Raw genomic sequence first — 17,342 nt, forward strand, 5'->3', positions numbered from 1 at the left:
TTCTATCTTTATACATGAATCCTATTTTTTTTGGTGTTAAATACCACCTGTGTACAGTTTTTAGCCAATTTTCCTTCAATTCGATAGAGTAGCATAATTTAGTATTTTTATTCCAAATGGTGTTCCATTAATTCACTAATTTACTAATTCAAGTACTGTTGACAAAAAGAATATTAACAAATTTTCTTGTCCTTGCTGGGTCATATATCTCAACATGTAAAATCATTCTGTACAAAAAATTGAACTGGCATGAAGCTTTTCACTAATGGACCAGATCAAAAAATTCAGCATTTTTATATTATCAGTTGCAATAGCAAAAAGGTACATATGCTATTTTACACAAAGGTAATGGTTTTGCATGAAGTATTGTACTTCACATGTTAACTAATTTTGTGTGAAGAATCAGATTTTTTTATCAAAAAGTATTGAACTGTAAAACATTATTTAAAAAATGCACCTAAAACTCTCATTTTGTGCATTTTGGTCAACACGTTTATCCATGATTGATGGAAGGAGAAGTAACAATTAACATCCCTAGATAACACAAGGCACAGAAGACTTTAAGTCTCAGAAATAATAAGATTTTTGTAACTGAGAGCTTGATTTCCAATTTTTGTTTTGAATTAATGAATCCTGTTTGGAAATGTAAATACAGTTAAGACCCCTTTCCATCCAAAACAGCACTGCCATGGGGACCTAGTGTTGGAGATCACTTTTTAAAAAATGATTGTCTGATTAATTTTAAATACGACCACTTTTAAGAATATTCTTGAAAAAATTCAATAGCTAAAGTCACTAAGCTTGTGTTTTCTTTCTATCCTTTCACATGCATTTGAAACTAGCTGATTCAGAAAATAAAAATTAACAATGAAAATTACCTAAAAGAAATGCTTGACAGAAATGGTATTTTCAGGATCAAAAATACTAACTTTCTACCATAGAGCAAGTGAGCTTTTCACTTAACAAGAGAGCTGGTCAATCAGTTAGACTGACACTTTTAAAGTGTCAGTGGCATCCATATCACTTGCAATATCCAGCCAGATTTTATAAACTCTCCCTCCCTTATAGTTAATGTCAGTTCTTTAGCCAGTGTTGCTCTGCAATTCTTGGCTTTTAACATTGTGCAAGTAAAGAGATGTGGCAGTTAAGGCAACCTATAAACCTCTATAGAGGAACTTGACACTCGGAGAAGAATGTGTTCAGGATAAACCTGCTGAGCTTGATGTTGTGGTGAAATGCAATATTAGCAAAGAAAGCAAAGGCTAAAACTGTGGGAGACAGATTTTTCTTGACTTTTTCTTTTTTTTTACTTGTTTTGGAAGTATTTTCTTCCTTTTCAGACTGCTGAATTTGAAGTTTCAGTTGCATAATGAGAAGAAATTTAACACAAGGGGAATGCAATCAGATGTGCTGTAAATGCATGCAGTCACAGTAGCATAGTAATGTTAATGTCATACAACTAAAAAGCCTCATTAAAAAAAATCTACTGTTCAGTAGAAAGCTGATCACTGCTTTAATCAATGCTAAGGAAAAGGAATGATAGATAGATCTAAAATCAAATTAACCACTGGAGATGATACACATTAGCCAGTAAAATTGTGTGTTTATTGTGTGTACGCATTTTTAATGGGAAAACAAATAAAGCAACGTAATACTTAAGATGGTTTTGTAGGATATCTTTTGCTTGTTTTCTTGTTTCAGTCTCAGCCAGCATGGATTAAAATCAAAAATAAATTTGAAATCATCATTTCATTTTTCAAGAACCACCTCCTCATTTAAATAATTGATTTGGCTCCCATCTAGGTAGGTAATAAAATTTGTACTGACAGCCTTGTATAGTTTTTTAAAATAAAAAATGGCATTGGAATTCCAGTGCACTTCAGGGTACAAAAATGTTCCATATCCATAGAAGTTTTCATAGCTGCAGAATTACACATACTCAAACACACAACATCAGGAAACATTTTGTTCACATGTTTGTTTGAGCAGCTGTCAGTCATTTTTTTTCTTTTGCAAAAGTAAATAAGCAATATTGTTTCCAATAAATATCTTCTGCCGTTTCTCATTCAAATCAACAAAAACCTTGTTTTGAAACCCAAACAGTAAGGACTTAACACAATCCCTGAAGTAAAATAGCTGATGTTATTTATGTACAAGAAAACTTTATATCTATCTTTATAATAAAATAGCCTCTGCTGAGAGAAATGTTCCCCAGTGAAGAAATATTTTATGGTAGGTATCTGTCAAGAAGGAGAACCTGATACTTTAGTGCTGAAGTTGTTTTTCTGAGCAAATTTCCCACATGCATTGCTATGCAGTTTCTTATCCATTATGCTATTATAGCTATAACAACGCATAAGGGGGGATACATGTGCCCTACTGAACAGTAACCATTGTATATTCGTTCTTTGTTTAGCAGCCTTCTGATATTGTTAGGCTGTTGAATAAATTGTCCTCACCCCAGTTTGATTGCAGGTTTGCTGACATATTGTTCAGTTAGTGTGATGAGATAAACAAGCTGAGTAATCCATGATGTACCAACCTGGCAGCTCAAGTCAGTCTCTTCAGAGGATTTCAGGCATTATGTTATATTCCCATTACATTTTTATAAAATTTCCTGGGTCTTTTCCTGGAATGCACTACTTCTGTAGCTGCTCTGTAAAGTAATGTTCTAAAAGGCAGCCACTTTATCAGTGGCATCATTCTTATTTCCTTCTGAAATCTCAAGTGACTTGTGAGTTCACAGCAACTCTTCAGACTCATCATTTCAAGTCGCAGTCCCCTGAGACTAAGTGTCACATTTCCTCCAAGGCTTTATGATATCCATGATACACCCACTCCGCCCTCTGACCGACCAGAAGCAGTAAGTCAACATATGTCTTTAGTTCAGTGATGTCTTCCATTTTTTCTCTTGGATAGGGTTTCTCTTTTTCCATATCTTGAATACTGTTACTATTTTTTGATGTATCAATGAATAACATTTCAAAAATTTCCAATACTTTGGATTAATTTACACCCTCCTTTGGCCCTGTTATACTCTTCAGTGAAATATCTACCAATTTTTCCATCCTTGCCTTACATGACAATGCTATTATTATTTATTTATATTCTGCTTTTTCTCCCCAAAGGGGACTCAAAGCAGTTATCTGTACTTGACCCCTCTTGAACAGTATCAGATAAAGAAGCACTTGTTTCCTAGATCTTCGCTGGGCCTTTTATAAGTATGGCCATGATACTCATATGTTCCACATATATCTTGCTTACTGGTCTGGCTGAGCTAAGCACCACTTCCTTTTGGAATCCCGAAGAAGCAAGATGGCTTTTTAATCTACCGTATATACTCGAGTATAAGCCAACCCAAACATAAACCGAGGCACCTAATTTTACTGCAAATACTGGGGAAACATATTAACTCAAGTATAAGCCGAGAGTGGGAAATGCAGCAGCTATTTGGTAAATTTCAAGAGTAAAAATAAAAATAGATACCAATAAAATTACATTAATTGAGGCATCAGTAGCTTAAATGTTTTTGAATATTTACATAAAACTGTAATTTTAAAATAAGATTATCTACCTCTGATTAAATCATTATTCTGACCTTCTTCAATGTACTGATAAATGTGCTTATATATCCTTCCAATACTAATAAATAGAGTGAAATAAAAATATAATAGTAACCGTAATGATAGAGTAAAATAATAAATGTAATAATAATAATAATAATAATAGAGAAAAATAAATGTAATAATAATAGAGAAAAATAATAAATTTATTATAATAAAGAGTAAAATACTAAATGTAATAATAATAGAAAAAAATAATAATGTAATAATAATAATAATAATAATAATAATAAATGTAACACCACCAACAACAACAAGAACAACAATCCAATAATCACCATAGATTATTTTAACTACAGTATATATTTTGGGGAAAGTGCTCTATGTATATAAATAAGAAAAAGTGCAAAAGACTGACTTAGGAAAGGGGTGGGAATGAAGGACTGGAAACAAGAAAAAAATCTTGGCATGGGAAGGGGTGTTTGACAAAGTGGGAAAATTAGGTGGAAAGGGGGTAGCTGGAAAAGTAGGACAGATTGAGATGGGAACTGGGGAAGGGGAAAAGATTGAGGTGGGAAAGGGAGGCTAGAAACTGGGAAAGGTTGAGATGGAAAGGGGGGTGGAAAGTGGGAAACTGCAGTGGGGAAAGGGGCAAGACTGAAATGGGAAAGAGGCTGGAACCTGGGAAAGGCTGGCATGGAAAGTGGAGAGAGAGAGGTTGGGGAATGGAGGCAATAAAGACTGGGATATGAAGGGGTAAAGAAGAAAAAGGGAAGACTGGAGTAGGAAAGGGGTGCTGTAAAAGTGGGGGGGGGAATGGAGGTGGGAAGAGAGGAAGGGGAAAGCTTGGGGAGGGAAATTGCAGGGAGGTCCTTCCTTTGGCTCTTTGGAAGGAACTGCTTGGGAGAGCTACCTGCCTGCTCTCCTTCGTCTTCTCCTTCTCCTTCTCCTCCTCCTCCCCCCTACGCCTCTGCCTGTCCCCAGAAGGGAGACCTAGAAAGCAGGGAGGGGAATAGAAGCACAGAGGCGGCTTATTGATCGTGAAAGGGGGTGTTTCCTTCACACTTCCATTCCCCTCTCTGCTTTTCAGGTCTCCCTTCTGGGGAGCAGGAGGGGGAGGAAGAGGAGGCGACCCCAGGCAGCTGGTGGACTACAGGAGGGGAATGGAGGCACGGAGGAGACTCTCCTCCTGCAATCCTCCAGCTGCCTGCCTGTCTCAATGGCCAGCTGGAGGGGAGGAGGAAGAAGAGGAGAAACGGCTGGCCATTGAGGAGGGAGTCAAGGAAGAAGAGGAGAAACACCTACTGCCACCACTTCATCCTTCTCTTCCTTCTCAATGGCCAGCTGAAGGGGGAGGAAGAGGAGGAGACAGGGTTGCTGCTGCCATTTCTCCTTTTCTTCCTTCTATTCCTCCTCCATGGCCAGCTGAAGGGGGAGGAGGAAGAAGAGGAGAAGTGGCTGCTGCTGGTCATTTCTCCTCTTCTTCCTCTTTGATGGCCAGCTGGAGGGAGAGGAGGGAGAAGAGGAGAACAGGTTGCTGCCATGGTTTCTCCTCTTCTTCCTCCTCTTCCTCCTCAATGGCCAGCTGGAGGGGACTGTTTCTTCTCTTCCTCTTTCCTTTAGCGGGAGGAGGGGGAGGGGGAGGAGGAAGAGGAGGAGAAACAAGGGCAGCAGCCCCTGTGCTGCCTCTGCCATTTCTCCTCTTCCTCCTCCACTTCCTCTTTGATGGCCAGCTGGAGGAGGAGAAGGATTGGCAGGAACAGCGGCCCTCATGGCATAGGAGACTCACCCATGGGCCCCCTGTGCAGCCTCTCCCACTTCTCTTCCTCCTCCTCCATAGTCAGCCGGCTTTTGAGTCTCACCTTCAGGCTCCGCTGCCTGGCATAACTCAAATATAAGCTGAGGGAAGATTTTTCAGCCCAAAAAAGGGCTGAAAATTTGGCTTATATTCAAGTATATACAGTAATTTAATTTTAATGTCTGTATTATATGTTTTTAAGGCATTGAATTATTACCTCCATGTAAGCTGTCTTGAGTCCCCTACGGGGTGGAGAAAGGCGGGATAGAAATAGAGTAAATAAATAAATAAATGGCTGTGTCTCCATAGGCCTAATACCCCATTAGGAAGGCCTGGATCTAATGGGGTATAAAATTAATTTGGAATAAAGCAAGAAACCTTGGTTTGTTCCGAATTAATTCATTTTTACTGGAGGTGTCATTTGGATGCCTCCGGTAAAACAGAGACAGGTCCAGATTTTTTGAGCCTGCCTGGACAGGCCCTGAGATGGATAAATTATTTTTTAAAATCATTAGATAATTTTCCATAGGACTGGAAACTTTTCTTAACTTTTATGAAGAAGCAGTAAAATAATGAAAATGCTTGTTGGTTTTGAGGATTAAGGTTTACTTTTTTACTTACTAGGAAGAAGTTAGTATGGAATACTAGATAATAATGAAAATGTGACTTCTTTCATATAGATGTCTTTGGATTGGAGCACAGGAAGTCAATTTTAAATTTGTTTGTTTTATATGCAAATGTAAAGGGTGTGCTAGAGTAGTAGGAGTGTTTGGTAGTGTGTAGGGGATGGTATTGTTTAGTAGCATTGTTTGCAGATGTTTGTATTTCTTTTTTTAATAAAGGTAATATAAAATAGGATACCTTCACTATTTAGTAGCCAATAAGCTGTTTATACTAGTGAGATTATAGCTTACAGTTATCTTTCGATTTATCTACATATGAAAAACATTTTTCTCATCTGATTACCCTTACCAGCCTTTATTTATCTTGTTGCAACTACCAATAGTTATGTTCATTCTTTTTTTTAATCCTGCTGTTTGTGTGTGGCTAAGGCATAAAAGTACCCTAATAGCATAATACAGCAGATTAGTTGTTTTTCATTCTAACCATACCAGCCATTTTGGTTTCTCAAATATATTAATACATTGGAGAGACCAAAGTGGTTGGAATATAGATAGATAGATAGATAGATAGATAGATAGATAGATAGATAGATAGATAGATAGATAGAGAGAAAGTAGCTGAAAGTCAGACATTGTTTACAATTTTTCTAGTGACAGTATCATAAATGCTTGCCATCTATGTCAAGTTTTGCATGAATTCTGCTGTAAAACCTGTCTCTGTGAGGCTAAAATAACCAATCTGAGTGGATGACGGTTAAATACAATTTCCTTATGAAATGTGCTGGTTTTTATTAATTTACAAGTATTAGAAGATAGAAAATTGTATCAAGCTGTAGATGCTGCATCATTACTTTGGGAATGCTTAGAAGTTAATCACTCATGCAAGCACAACATCACTTAGGCCTGAATGCAATTGGACATTTCACCTACAATTGAGCCAGTGAATGAATGGTGACTTGGTCAACTGTTATGTAAGTTTTAGGGCTTTAGTGAGTCTGGTCTAATTGCATAGTTTATCAAACAATTGGATTTAGGCCATCATTTATTAAACAAAATCTTTGAAGTCACATTCATATTTCAGTTTACTTCTACAGTATTGCTGTAGCTGTTACATATGTAGTACATACATACATAATTATATAGCATTCACCCACCCATCTGTAAACTTCTAGGTGACTTGGCAGGTATTATTCCTGGGACAGTTTCTCAAGGGAACAGAGAGAATGACAGACACAAGAGGCTCTAGGTAGGAGCCATATTTATATAAATGGGGGTACGTCTTTAACTGGGCACTCAGAGACAACTATAATATTGCTTCTTCTTCATGATCTCTGTAAATCACACAGTTAGGTAATCTGCACAAGCACAAAGTACTGTTCAGAACCCTAGCATCACTAGGCAGAAAATGTTTTGGCGCTAACCTCACCCATCATCCCAAGACTATATAAGGCACGGTTGCTGTCAAAACACCTCAGTTCCTTTCGTCCGTACTGCAGTCATCTCATTCTGTGGGTATGGTACTTATGGCCTAGTCCAGTATGGCCTCCACAACTCGCTTCAAATGGTTTGAGCAATGTTCAGGTAAATTTGCTGACACAGTTGGACATTCTAAGTTCCTTTTTTGCTTCATCAAAGGACATTCTGTCCATTCCTGCATTCATTGCCAGGCCTTTATGCCTCAAGCAAGGAAGAATTGGGAGGCAAGGCTTCGTTCTTCCTTGTACCAACAGGCTCTCGCACCTTCCTCCTTAGCTTTGGCATTGACTTCGACCTCAAAGTCCCAGATTGGGTTGAAGCATTCAGATGTGGCTTCTCAACACCAGTCCCTGCATCCACTTTGGGAAAACCTGTTCCTGTTTCAATGTCTTCGATGAAAGCTGCTATGGAATGTTCGGCAGAGGTAGTGGTTGCTTCTCATTAGAAGAAGACAAAGTCCAAGGAGCCCACTCCTGAGGACAGATTTCTCAACATGTACAAAGCAATCACACGTTGTCGCATCGTCAAGAGAGTCCAGGCCAAAGACATTCAAATTGCTCTGGGACACATGACCTCTACCATGGTGATCACATCCTTCACACGTTTTCACATGCATCCACTTCAGCAATGGTTCCTCTATGCCTTCAATCCTCTTTGAAATCCCCATGGCAAGTGCCTTTCCCAAGCCTAGTTTGAAAATCCTTCAATTGGTGGATCATCAGGAAAAATGTATGCCATTTCAGTCTCCAAAACCAGAGGCCTCAATCACAACAGATGCTTTGATGGTGGGTTGAGGGCCCCACTGTGCAGATCTGTCCATCAATTAACCTTGGTCAGCTCCGGAAGCAACACATCACTGCAGCTGCAGCCTAGGAACTGAGGGGTTTGGGAAGAAACCGCACCTTGTATAGTCTCAGGATAGTGGGTTACTGCTAAAACTTTTTCTGTCTAGTAATTCTAGAAGGTTCCAAACAGTGCTCTGCACCTGTGCAGATTATCCAATTATATAAATTCACAGATGACCACTTGAAGAAATACAGTTAGAGGTAAGCAACCTGTCCTTGTTTTAAAAAATGTTTTCAACTTTCAATTTTTATTTCATCTGAATACTAGATAAGCTTGTATTGTCTTCTAAATTCTATAACTATATCTCATCTCCTACTTTTATTGTCTTTTTATTGAAACAGTTTTCCTGACTTTTATATTTAATGATAATGTGTATGAATATGAAAGAGGCCAGCACATGCAAAAGCAGCAGTGGTGGCAGTCAGATGTTGAAAGTCACATGCAATAACAGCAAGGATAGGGCAGAATCAGAAATGGTGCCTATAAGAGGAAATGTTTGTAGATTCTGAATCAACTATTTCTGAAAGCCCAATCTCTGGAAAATGAAGTCCTAAAACTCTCTGGTAGAAATGGCTTAGAAAAGATTTATGCCAAGGCTATTTCCCCCCAAATATCTTGGTTCTCACCACCACCACGCTTCCCAGCATATGGAAATAGGACATTCAAACCTAGCAGTTGCCTTCTTCTTTGTATGCTGCTATATCTTTCTTTTAACCCACAACCACTAGCACAAGGGTCATAATTGTCCAGTCTAGTCTGCATACATCTCTTTGAAGATTATATGTGGCTTTGGTTGACTGAATTTGTTGGTATCATTAAGGCTTTCCCCCATCATTTTTCTTAATGAATTCAACAAAAATGAAGTTCGTAAATGTATATTGTATCTGTCTTAATGAGTCCTGTTGAAGTCAGAAAGATATATGGTACTTAATGATACCAGAAGATTCAGTTAACCAAGAAAATTAAGATAAACTTTGCTAGTAACTTACTTTTACACAAACACCTCTATCTACAAAGTTACCAGTATCTACTTTGGAACACTCTTTGGAAGTATAAACAGCTATTCCCACACAAAATGCAGATGTATATAGCCAAAGATCTTGAAAAAGATTCTGAATTTTTTGATGTTTTTACAGAATTTAATTTAATTTATTTCTCCTTTGATGCTGCCTCCTCCCTCCTACGCCGACAGCTTTTCCCCATTAGCACAAAGTTGGCAGTAAGGTGCTATTTCTACAATATAACAGGTTGAATATAATGTAGTTCCACACTTTATCTTTTTTTTCCATGACAGGAATACACAATAGATGTTTTTTTCCGTCAAAAATGGAAAGACGAACGGTTAAAGTTTAAAGGTCCTATGAATATTCTTCGACTGAACAATCTAATGGCCAGCAAAATATGGACTCCAGATACATTCTTTCATAATGGGAAGAAGTCAGTTGCTCATAACATGACCATGCCAAACAAACTCCTAAGAATCCAAGATGATGGGACTCTCCTATATACTATGAGGTAAAAATTCTATTCCATCTCATTCAATTTACTCTCTTGGTAGACTATTTTGGTGAGCCAGGGAGAAACTCTTCTGCCCATCAGAGGCTCTAGGTAATGGTAAAGGTTTCCCCCTGACATTAAGTCCAGTTGTGTTTGACTCTGGGGGTTGGTACTCATCTCCATTTCTAAGTCGAAGAGCCATTGTCCGTAGACACCTCCAAAGTCATGTGGCCGGCATGACTGCAAGGAGGCTCTAGCAGCTGTCAAAAATGCAAACTCTCCCTACAAACTATTGTCACTTCTGGAGTTGCTTTCTTACCAGAAAAAAATGGAGAATCCGGGGTCAGAGGTTAGGTGGGAAACAGTATTGGGCTGTCCATGTTTCAAAACCTAACTTTGTGAGTCCCTATCATTTTAGTTCCAAGTCACCATGAGCCGCTCTCTCTATAAGTCACCTGTCAGAGTGTTAAATACAGAAAATAAGTGCATCATCCCCAGAGCAGTATCATTGTGGTGCTCCCTATGCACACATGCATGCTACTAATTGTAATGCCCACAATTCGCTAGTACACTGCTGTATAGTCTATAGAGAGGTCTGTTACATTTTAGGAGTAGGGATTAGTAACTAGTAAATTTGGATGATGTATTACAAGAGAAATACCAGATATATCATGGCATTGTCTAAGATTTATCTCTGCATTGATCTACTTATTGTTTACAATTGGTTGAATAAACAGCAAAAGCTAAATTGTATATTTGGTTTCAATGAGCACAAGGCATGTGCCATATTCTTCTTATTGTTTTTAGAAAATCTTCAGTTATATCATTACTGTCACTGGGTTTTCCCTCATAACTTTGAAGTCACTTATTTTTTTTAATAGAGTGAGATAGTTTCATATGAGCAGAACTTTTAAAGTTATGTTTAAGAAGACTGGATACCATATCATCATCATCCTCATCATCACCTTTCACAGGGAACTAAAACTTAAAGTATGTCATTAGTAGTAATAATAATAATAATAATAATAATAATAATAATAATAATAATAATTTATATTCTGCTCTTTCTCCCTGAGGGGACTCAGGGTGCATTACAGGATACACATATGGCAAGCAGTCAATGCTGTTATACAATTAACAAAGACAGACAATACACAAACAGAGGTAAAGGCATTTCCCATCTTATTTCTGGCATCTTGGAGGCTGTGTTTGATTCCAGCCACAGAGGGTGCTGTCGCTTCCATGCTGAGGAGTTTTTTGTTGTCCTTGGACATTCTCCCGATCAATGTCCTTAAGAGCAGCTTTTATTACTTCCCCGCTAAAAGCGGTACCTACTTATCCATTCACATTTCTGCTTTTGATCTGCTAGGTCGGCAGGTGAGCAGGAGCTGATGACAGGTGCTCACCCCGACCTGGGCTCCAACTGCCAGCCTTTTGAATGGCAGATTCACAGCGGTTTAGGCCTCTGTGCTAAACCCAACCCCATAATTTAAAAAACAAATAAATTAAAAACATATTATATTATTATACTAGTTGTTAGGCTTGAGCGATCCACGAAAAAATTGATTCTAAACTTGGTTCAAAAGTAAGGAGGGCTAGCGTTTTGTTTCTGATGTCATTTCCGAATTTTGCCCTCAAAATTTTTCGAAATTTAACGAAAATTTATTAGTTTCAAAAGTAATTCGTTAATGGTGGACGCGCATGCGCAGTGGCCCAAAACAGCCCGGGGGGGGGGCTTTTACGGGGCTCTCCTGCACTCCCTTTTCCCCAAGTTGTATTTTGGTGGATTATGGGAGTTGCAACGTTTGCCAAACTTTGCTAGCGTTGAAAGGAGAAAGAGAGCCACTGCCAGCCCAATGAGCAGCGCACTGAAAGGAAAGGGGGGAAAAAAATACAGCCTCCCTTTTCCTCAAGTTGTATTTTGGTGGATTATGGGAGTTGCAACGTTTGCCAGACTTTGCAAGCGTTGATAGGAGAAAGAGAGCCACTGCCAGCCCAATGAGCAGCGCACTGAAAGGAAAGGGGGGAAAAGAATACAGCCTCCCTTTTCCACAAGTTGTATTTCGGTGGATTGTGGGAGTTGCACTGTTTGCCAGACTTTGCAAAATGAAAATTGGAAAATTTGATTTCTTCTATTTGCAACTCACTTTAACGCCTTGGTATATGCAAAGAAAAGTTTCCCAATAAAACCCCCAAAAAGCTGCTGAACTCCTTTTATTCTTTGTCCGAAAGAAAAAAGCCCACCCAGCACCAGACAATATGGCGCAGCAGAAAAGTTGCAGGGCTGGTGGGCAAATGGCAAACGCCAAGCTGGTGGGGAAAAAAGGCCCACAGGCCCTTTGAAAAAACACCCTCCTCCCCAAACACCCACCCCTTTTTCCCTCCTCACCCACCCTTTCTCCCGGTCTTCTTTGGATCAAGCTCAGCCAAGGAAGCTGTGACGCAGCACTAAAATCTTGCCTGCCTGCCTGGAATCTCACTCAAAGCTAGCCATTTAGCCAACCCAACCACCCTTTCCAGATCCCCGGTGCAAATGAGCCACGAGGCTCCCTGCAGGCTCTTTTCATTCAGGACGTACAAGCCCCTCCCCTGAGTTAAACGTGCTCTCTGATTGGCCACAAGGTGGAAACAACATGATAGGTTGCCCCAGTGCACTGAAACAAGTTTGGGTGATTTGCAAATGCTTGCTTTCCTAACGAAAAAAACCGACGACATCAGAAAAAGGGCCTATCACAGTTCGAAACCGCAGGATCCACACGATGGGACAATCCAGGTCGAATATCGCTTCAAAAGCGACAAAACTAACAAATTACTAACGACAAACGGGGAAATCGAATTTTTTGAGCAAGCCTACTAGTTATCTTAACAAAGCAACCAACAGATGATATATATATATATATATATATATATATATAGAGAGAGAGAGAGAGAGAGAGAGAGAGAGAGAGAGAGAGAGAGAGAGAGAGAGAGGGAGGGAGAGGGAGAGGGAGAGGGAGAGAGAGAGGAAAGTTTTTAATAATTAAGAGTACAGCTCATTGAAACCTTATCCTTAGCAGTGACCATTCAATTCAGGTCAAAGCTAGCTTTAAACTTCGGCAGCCAAACAACAAACCCATTCAAAGGCATGTGGGAAAAGTCCTTAATGCACATCAGTGCTCTGTGGGTTGTGTAATCACCATCCAGGCCCCAAACTGGTTCCAGGATTTCTTATGTAATAATCTGCATAGCGAAATCATTTTCTTCAGTTTCGGTTTGAAACTGTGTTAAGTTTTTCTGTTGCCAAAATTCTGCATGACTAAAAAGGGTCCCAAAATATTGGCTTACCTTATTTTATTACAGTTCACTTCAGCACAACATTACATTAGTTCTTTTTACATCGCTCAAAGCTCTGTGAAGGACTAAAGAAAAATAAATTCTGAGAAATAGTAAATTAAGTTTTTATTGTGTTGTCGAATGCTTTCATGGCCGGGATCACAGGGTTGTTGTATGTCTTTTGGGCTGTGTGGCCATGTTCCAGAAGTATTCTCTCCTGACATTTCGCCCACATCTATGGCAGGCATCCTCAGAGGCTGTAAAAGTTTTTATTACTTTTACATATTACTTTGTGATTGGAATAATTTTTGTGAAACTGATTTCTGTTACCTCTTAGCAGCAAGCAAGCATATCGTGGTCTTTTGCCTTCTAGGCTCACAGTCCAGGCCGAGTGTCCAATGCACTTAGAAGACTTCCCTATGGATGCTCACTCATGTCCATTGAAATTTGGCAGCTGTAAGTAACATGACTCTTCAGTTAGCCTATAGCTATTAAATATCTAATACAAGGCATTGTTTCATTGCACAAATTTATATATGCTTCAACAACATTGTGCTACGTTATATATTCTGAGTCTGAGTTTTTAAATTTCATTTTAGTGCTTTTCACGTTTAATGTATTAGCTCACCCTGTGTTTGTTTTAAAAGATGCTATTGTCTAATTCATCATAAATATACTTGCAGCTTTCCCTCATATGATGGCATCAATAGATATTATAGTAACAGTGTGACAGTGTTGTTAGTTCAACACCGAGATCAATACAGTTTTACATATCTAAAATACTTTAGAAACAAAGTAAGCACATATGTATGATAAATGATACTTTTGAAAGTTATATTGGGTTACCCAATATGAAGTTTGTTTTAAAATTAATTTTCTTTCTTCATCAATGAAAGCTATAACAGGCAAACTCTTTGACAAATTAAAAGGTGTTGTTAGAACTGTATTGTATATTTAAATTGGCACAAGTCAATTATTTAGTCAAAAGTGTACTTAAGCCTGATGGTCAGTGGACACTTGCCTGAAAGAAGCTCCAATGAACACAATAAGGCTTACTTTTGAGTTCGCTTACACAGGATTGCATTGTATATCATCATTTTTGCTAATTTAGAGAAAAAGATTCTCTAAATTAGATCATTAGATTTTGTACATGTCTTTTGCATCACTCCCTTTCTCCCTAGCTTTGTGCCCATTCTTCTCAAATTATATGCAGATCATGTGAGATTTGTTACATTCTTCGAGATATGAGATGCTTCATTTTTAATTCTAGAGTATCCTATTTATTTAAAATATATGTGACATAACTTGCCTCAGACAGAGTGTAAGACAGTTAATCGTTATTAAGAACTAAATATCATAAGATAAAACTGTTGGACAAGATTAGCTAGACAACTGATTTACTTTTTCAAGGAACAAAATTAATTCTACTGATAAAATACATAGTAAGTGAAATAATTAATTTCATTGTTGGTAGTAATGTGAGAGTGCATCTCCTTTTGCTAATCCATAACATTTGGTTGTTAAGGGGCCTCTAAATGTAAGGTTTGTTTATTTCATTTATATTTTAATTTTCTTTTTAAAAACACAAGCTTATGTTCAGACATTGCACCAAACGATGAGGGTGTGACACAGTGATTTATTGTGATACCTGAAAAATCAAGCCATGACTTGTAATTGGCCAACAAACTGGAATATGAAACTAGAGCGCATATTACACTAGTCAGTTATTTTAGGTGTTTCTTTTTGAAAACTGCTTCTTCTGAATTTGTATTTTAATGAAAATCCTTGTGTTTGCTTACACACACTTAAAATACAACCATACCTTTTATACTACACTCTTTGTCTGTCATTTGCTCCATGACTAATGTTATCTTTAAAAAAAAACCAGGAAGTTGTAATTGCACAATTCCTCAGTATTCTCTCTGTGGTAGTGCTGCTTCTGGGTGGGGAAATGGCAATGTAGACAGGGGCCATTGTTCCTCAATGTAACATTGGTACTTTTCCATCTCCGTGGTTTGCCACTTGAGTTATTCATGGGTTATAACAAAATTCATAATTTTGGTCCTCAAGGTAAAAAGGGTTTTCCCCTGATGTTAAGTCCAGTCATGTCTGACTCTGGGGGTTGGTGCTCATCTCCATTTCTAAGCCGAAGACCCGGCGTTGTCCGTAGACACCTCCAAGGTCATATGGCCAGCATGACGGCATGGAGCGCCGTTACCTTCCCACCGGAATGGTACCTATTGATCTACTCACATTGGCATGTTTTCGAACTGCTAGGTTGGCAGAAGCTGGACCTAACAGCGGTCGCTCATTCCGCTCCCGGGATTTGAACCTGCAACCTTTCGGTCTGCAAATTCAGCAGCTCAGTGCTTTAACACCACCACCCTAACTGGCCCCCAAACCTGCCCTAAACTTATACATAAATATGACTTATACATGAGATTTTTTGGTAATATTTATTTCTTCTTCAGACTTTTCCTGAACTCTGTAGTCTCGCTGAACATTAATCCTTAATAGGATTACAGGCAGTCCCCAAGTTGCAAACATCTGGCACATGCAATGCCTAGTAATAAATGGGGGTGTGTGACAACAGGAATTGAGAGGAAATTTATCCCTAGGAAAGAAAATTCATTACTGAAAGAGTCATCATGGGAAAAAAGTGTATCAACTGAAGCATTATCACCTTGTTTCCATAACAACCCAAAATCAAATTGTCACAGGGACAGAAAATGAGGTGATAGATTCTCAATAAGGGCACAGGCAGCAAAACAAACATTACAGGGGTGTCATGTTATGCTGTCCAAAAATGGGGGGTGGTATTGGCTGGAGTTACACTTAAAAATGTATCTGTTCCAGCTGACATACAAATTCAACTTAAGAAAACACCCACAGAACCTATCGTGTTCATAACCCGGGGACTGCCTGCATATCAGAATTATGCAATTGTGCTTGTCCCCTTATCTTTTTTAAAAATGAAAAATATACCAGATTGCACAGTGGTTTGCTTGGCAGTTGCCCTCCCAGCTGACACCTCACTTATTATGCTCCCAATTTCATAACAAAGTAGAAAGACTCATTTACACCTATAGCAGGACAGGGTGCCATTAATGGGTTATTTCATGCATAAGAGTTTTCCAAGTGGATCAATAACAGTACAACATGGTAAAGCACCAAGAGAGTCACAATGTCATGCAATAAGGTCCAAGTAAAGATAGCACTAGTGTTATTCGGTAAACTCATACACTTTGAATCTAGTTTTACTAACTGTGGGAATTTTCATTATGTACTGTGGTAAAACATATGAGCATTGAGCAAACTGACAAAACGTTTTTGCTGCTGCCGGCGAATTCATTTTTTGCTCTCTGAAACTAATACCATATATATTAGCATCTTAGGTCAGAAATTCAATTTAAAATTTTCAGCCCAAAGAGAGCCAGCACTCTAGTATTCTGTCAGGGTGCACTATGAATAAGCACTACACGTCTGCTTGAAAAGGGGCTGGGTTATTTGATCCATCAATTTCTAGCATTACCTTGAAGCAGCACTATTGTCAGGGGAAATTAGCATGGTGACTGGACCCACCATGCATCTCCTGGTTCTTTTCATGCAGAATCTCTTCTATTTTCAAGGTGAGTTTTAATGCCCTTGGCTCCATTATAACTTTAAGGATGCCAATTCATTTTGCAAGAGCTTAGGGGTCTTCCGCTATATCCTCTCAGGGTTTAATTTTTAGGGTAGTTTAGTGGTATTTATAGTGTACACAGTCCAAGAGCTCTAGTGCTTCACCAAACCACAACACCCAGGATTCCATAGGATGCGGCCATGATATGATCAAAAGAGCTTCTGGTAATGTCTAACTGCAGTATACATATACTCACTATTTCAGAAAAGAGGCATCTCTGATAATGATATGTGCTTTTATTGTTATTTTCTGCTTCTTGTAAGCCACCTTTAATTCTAGTTGTTGTTGCTTTAAAAGTTGGATATAAATAAAGTGATGAATGGATGGCATTTTCTGCACAGAAGAAGCTGATTTCTGTGAGGAAAATACTGAGTTCTTTTAAAATGAGAATCAACCACATGTGAATTTTCTCTCAGGGCCCTTCCACATAGCCATATAACCCAGAAGATGAAGGCCAATAATCCACAATATCTGCTTTGAACTGGATTATCTAAGTCCACACTGTTGTATAATCAAGTTCAATGTGGATTTTATACAGCTGTGTG

General features: G+C 38.6%; 1 protein-coding gene across 2 annotated transcripts in view; it reads left to right on the forward strand.

Moving 5' to 3' along the window:
- Positions 1 to 17,342, forward strand: part of LOC100565311 (gamma-aminobutyric acid type A receptor subunit alpha2) — a 117,637-nt gene that overhangs the window by 65,559 nt on the left and 34,736 nt on the right. For both annotated transcript variants that reach the window (XM_062981629.1, XM_008111659.3), the window contains 2 exons: positions 9,601 to 9,821; positions 13,489 to 13,571. In XM_062981629.1, coding sequence (XP_062837699.1) covers positions 9,601 to 9,821; positions 13,489 to 13,571 — 304 coding nt within the window. The remainder of the gene's footprint in view (positions 1 to 9,600; positions 9,822 to 13,488; positions 13,572 to 17,342) is intronic.

The sequence above is a fragment of the Anolis carolinensis genome, chromosome 5 (genome assembly GCF_035594765.1).
Source record: "Anolis carolinensis isolate JA03-04 chromosome 5, rAnoCar3.1.pri, whole genome shotgun sequence".
NCBI classification, from domain to species: domain Eukaryota; kingdom Metazoa; phylum Chordata; class Lepidosauria; order Squamata; family Dactyloidae; genus Anolis; species Anolis carolinensis.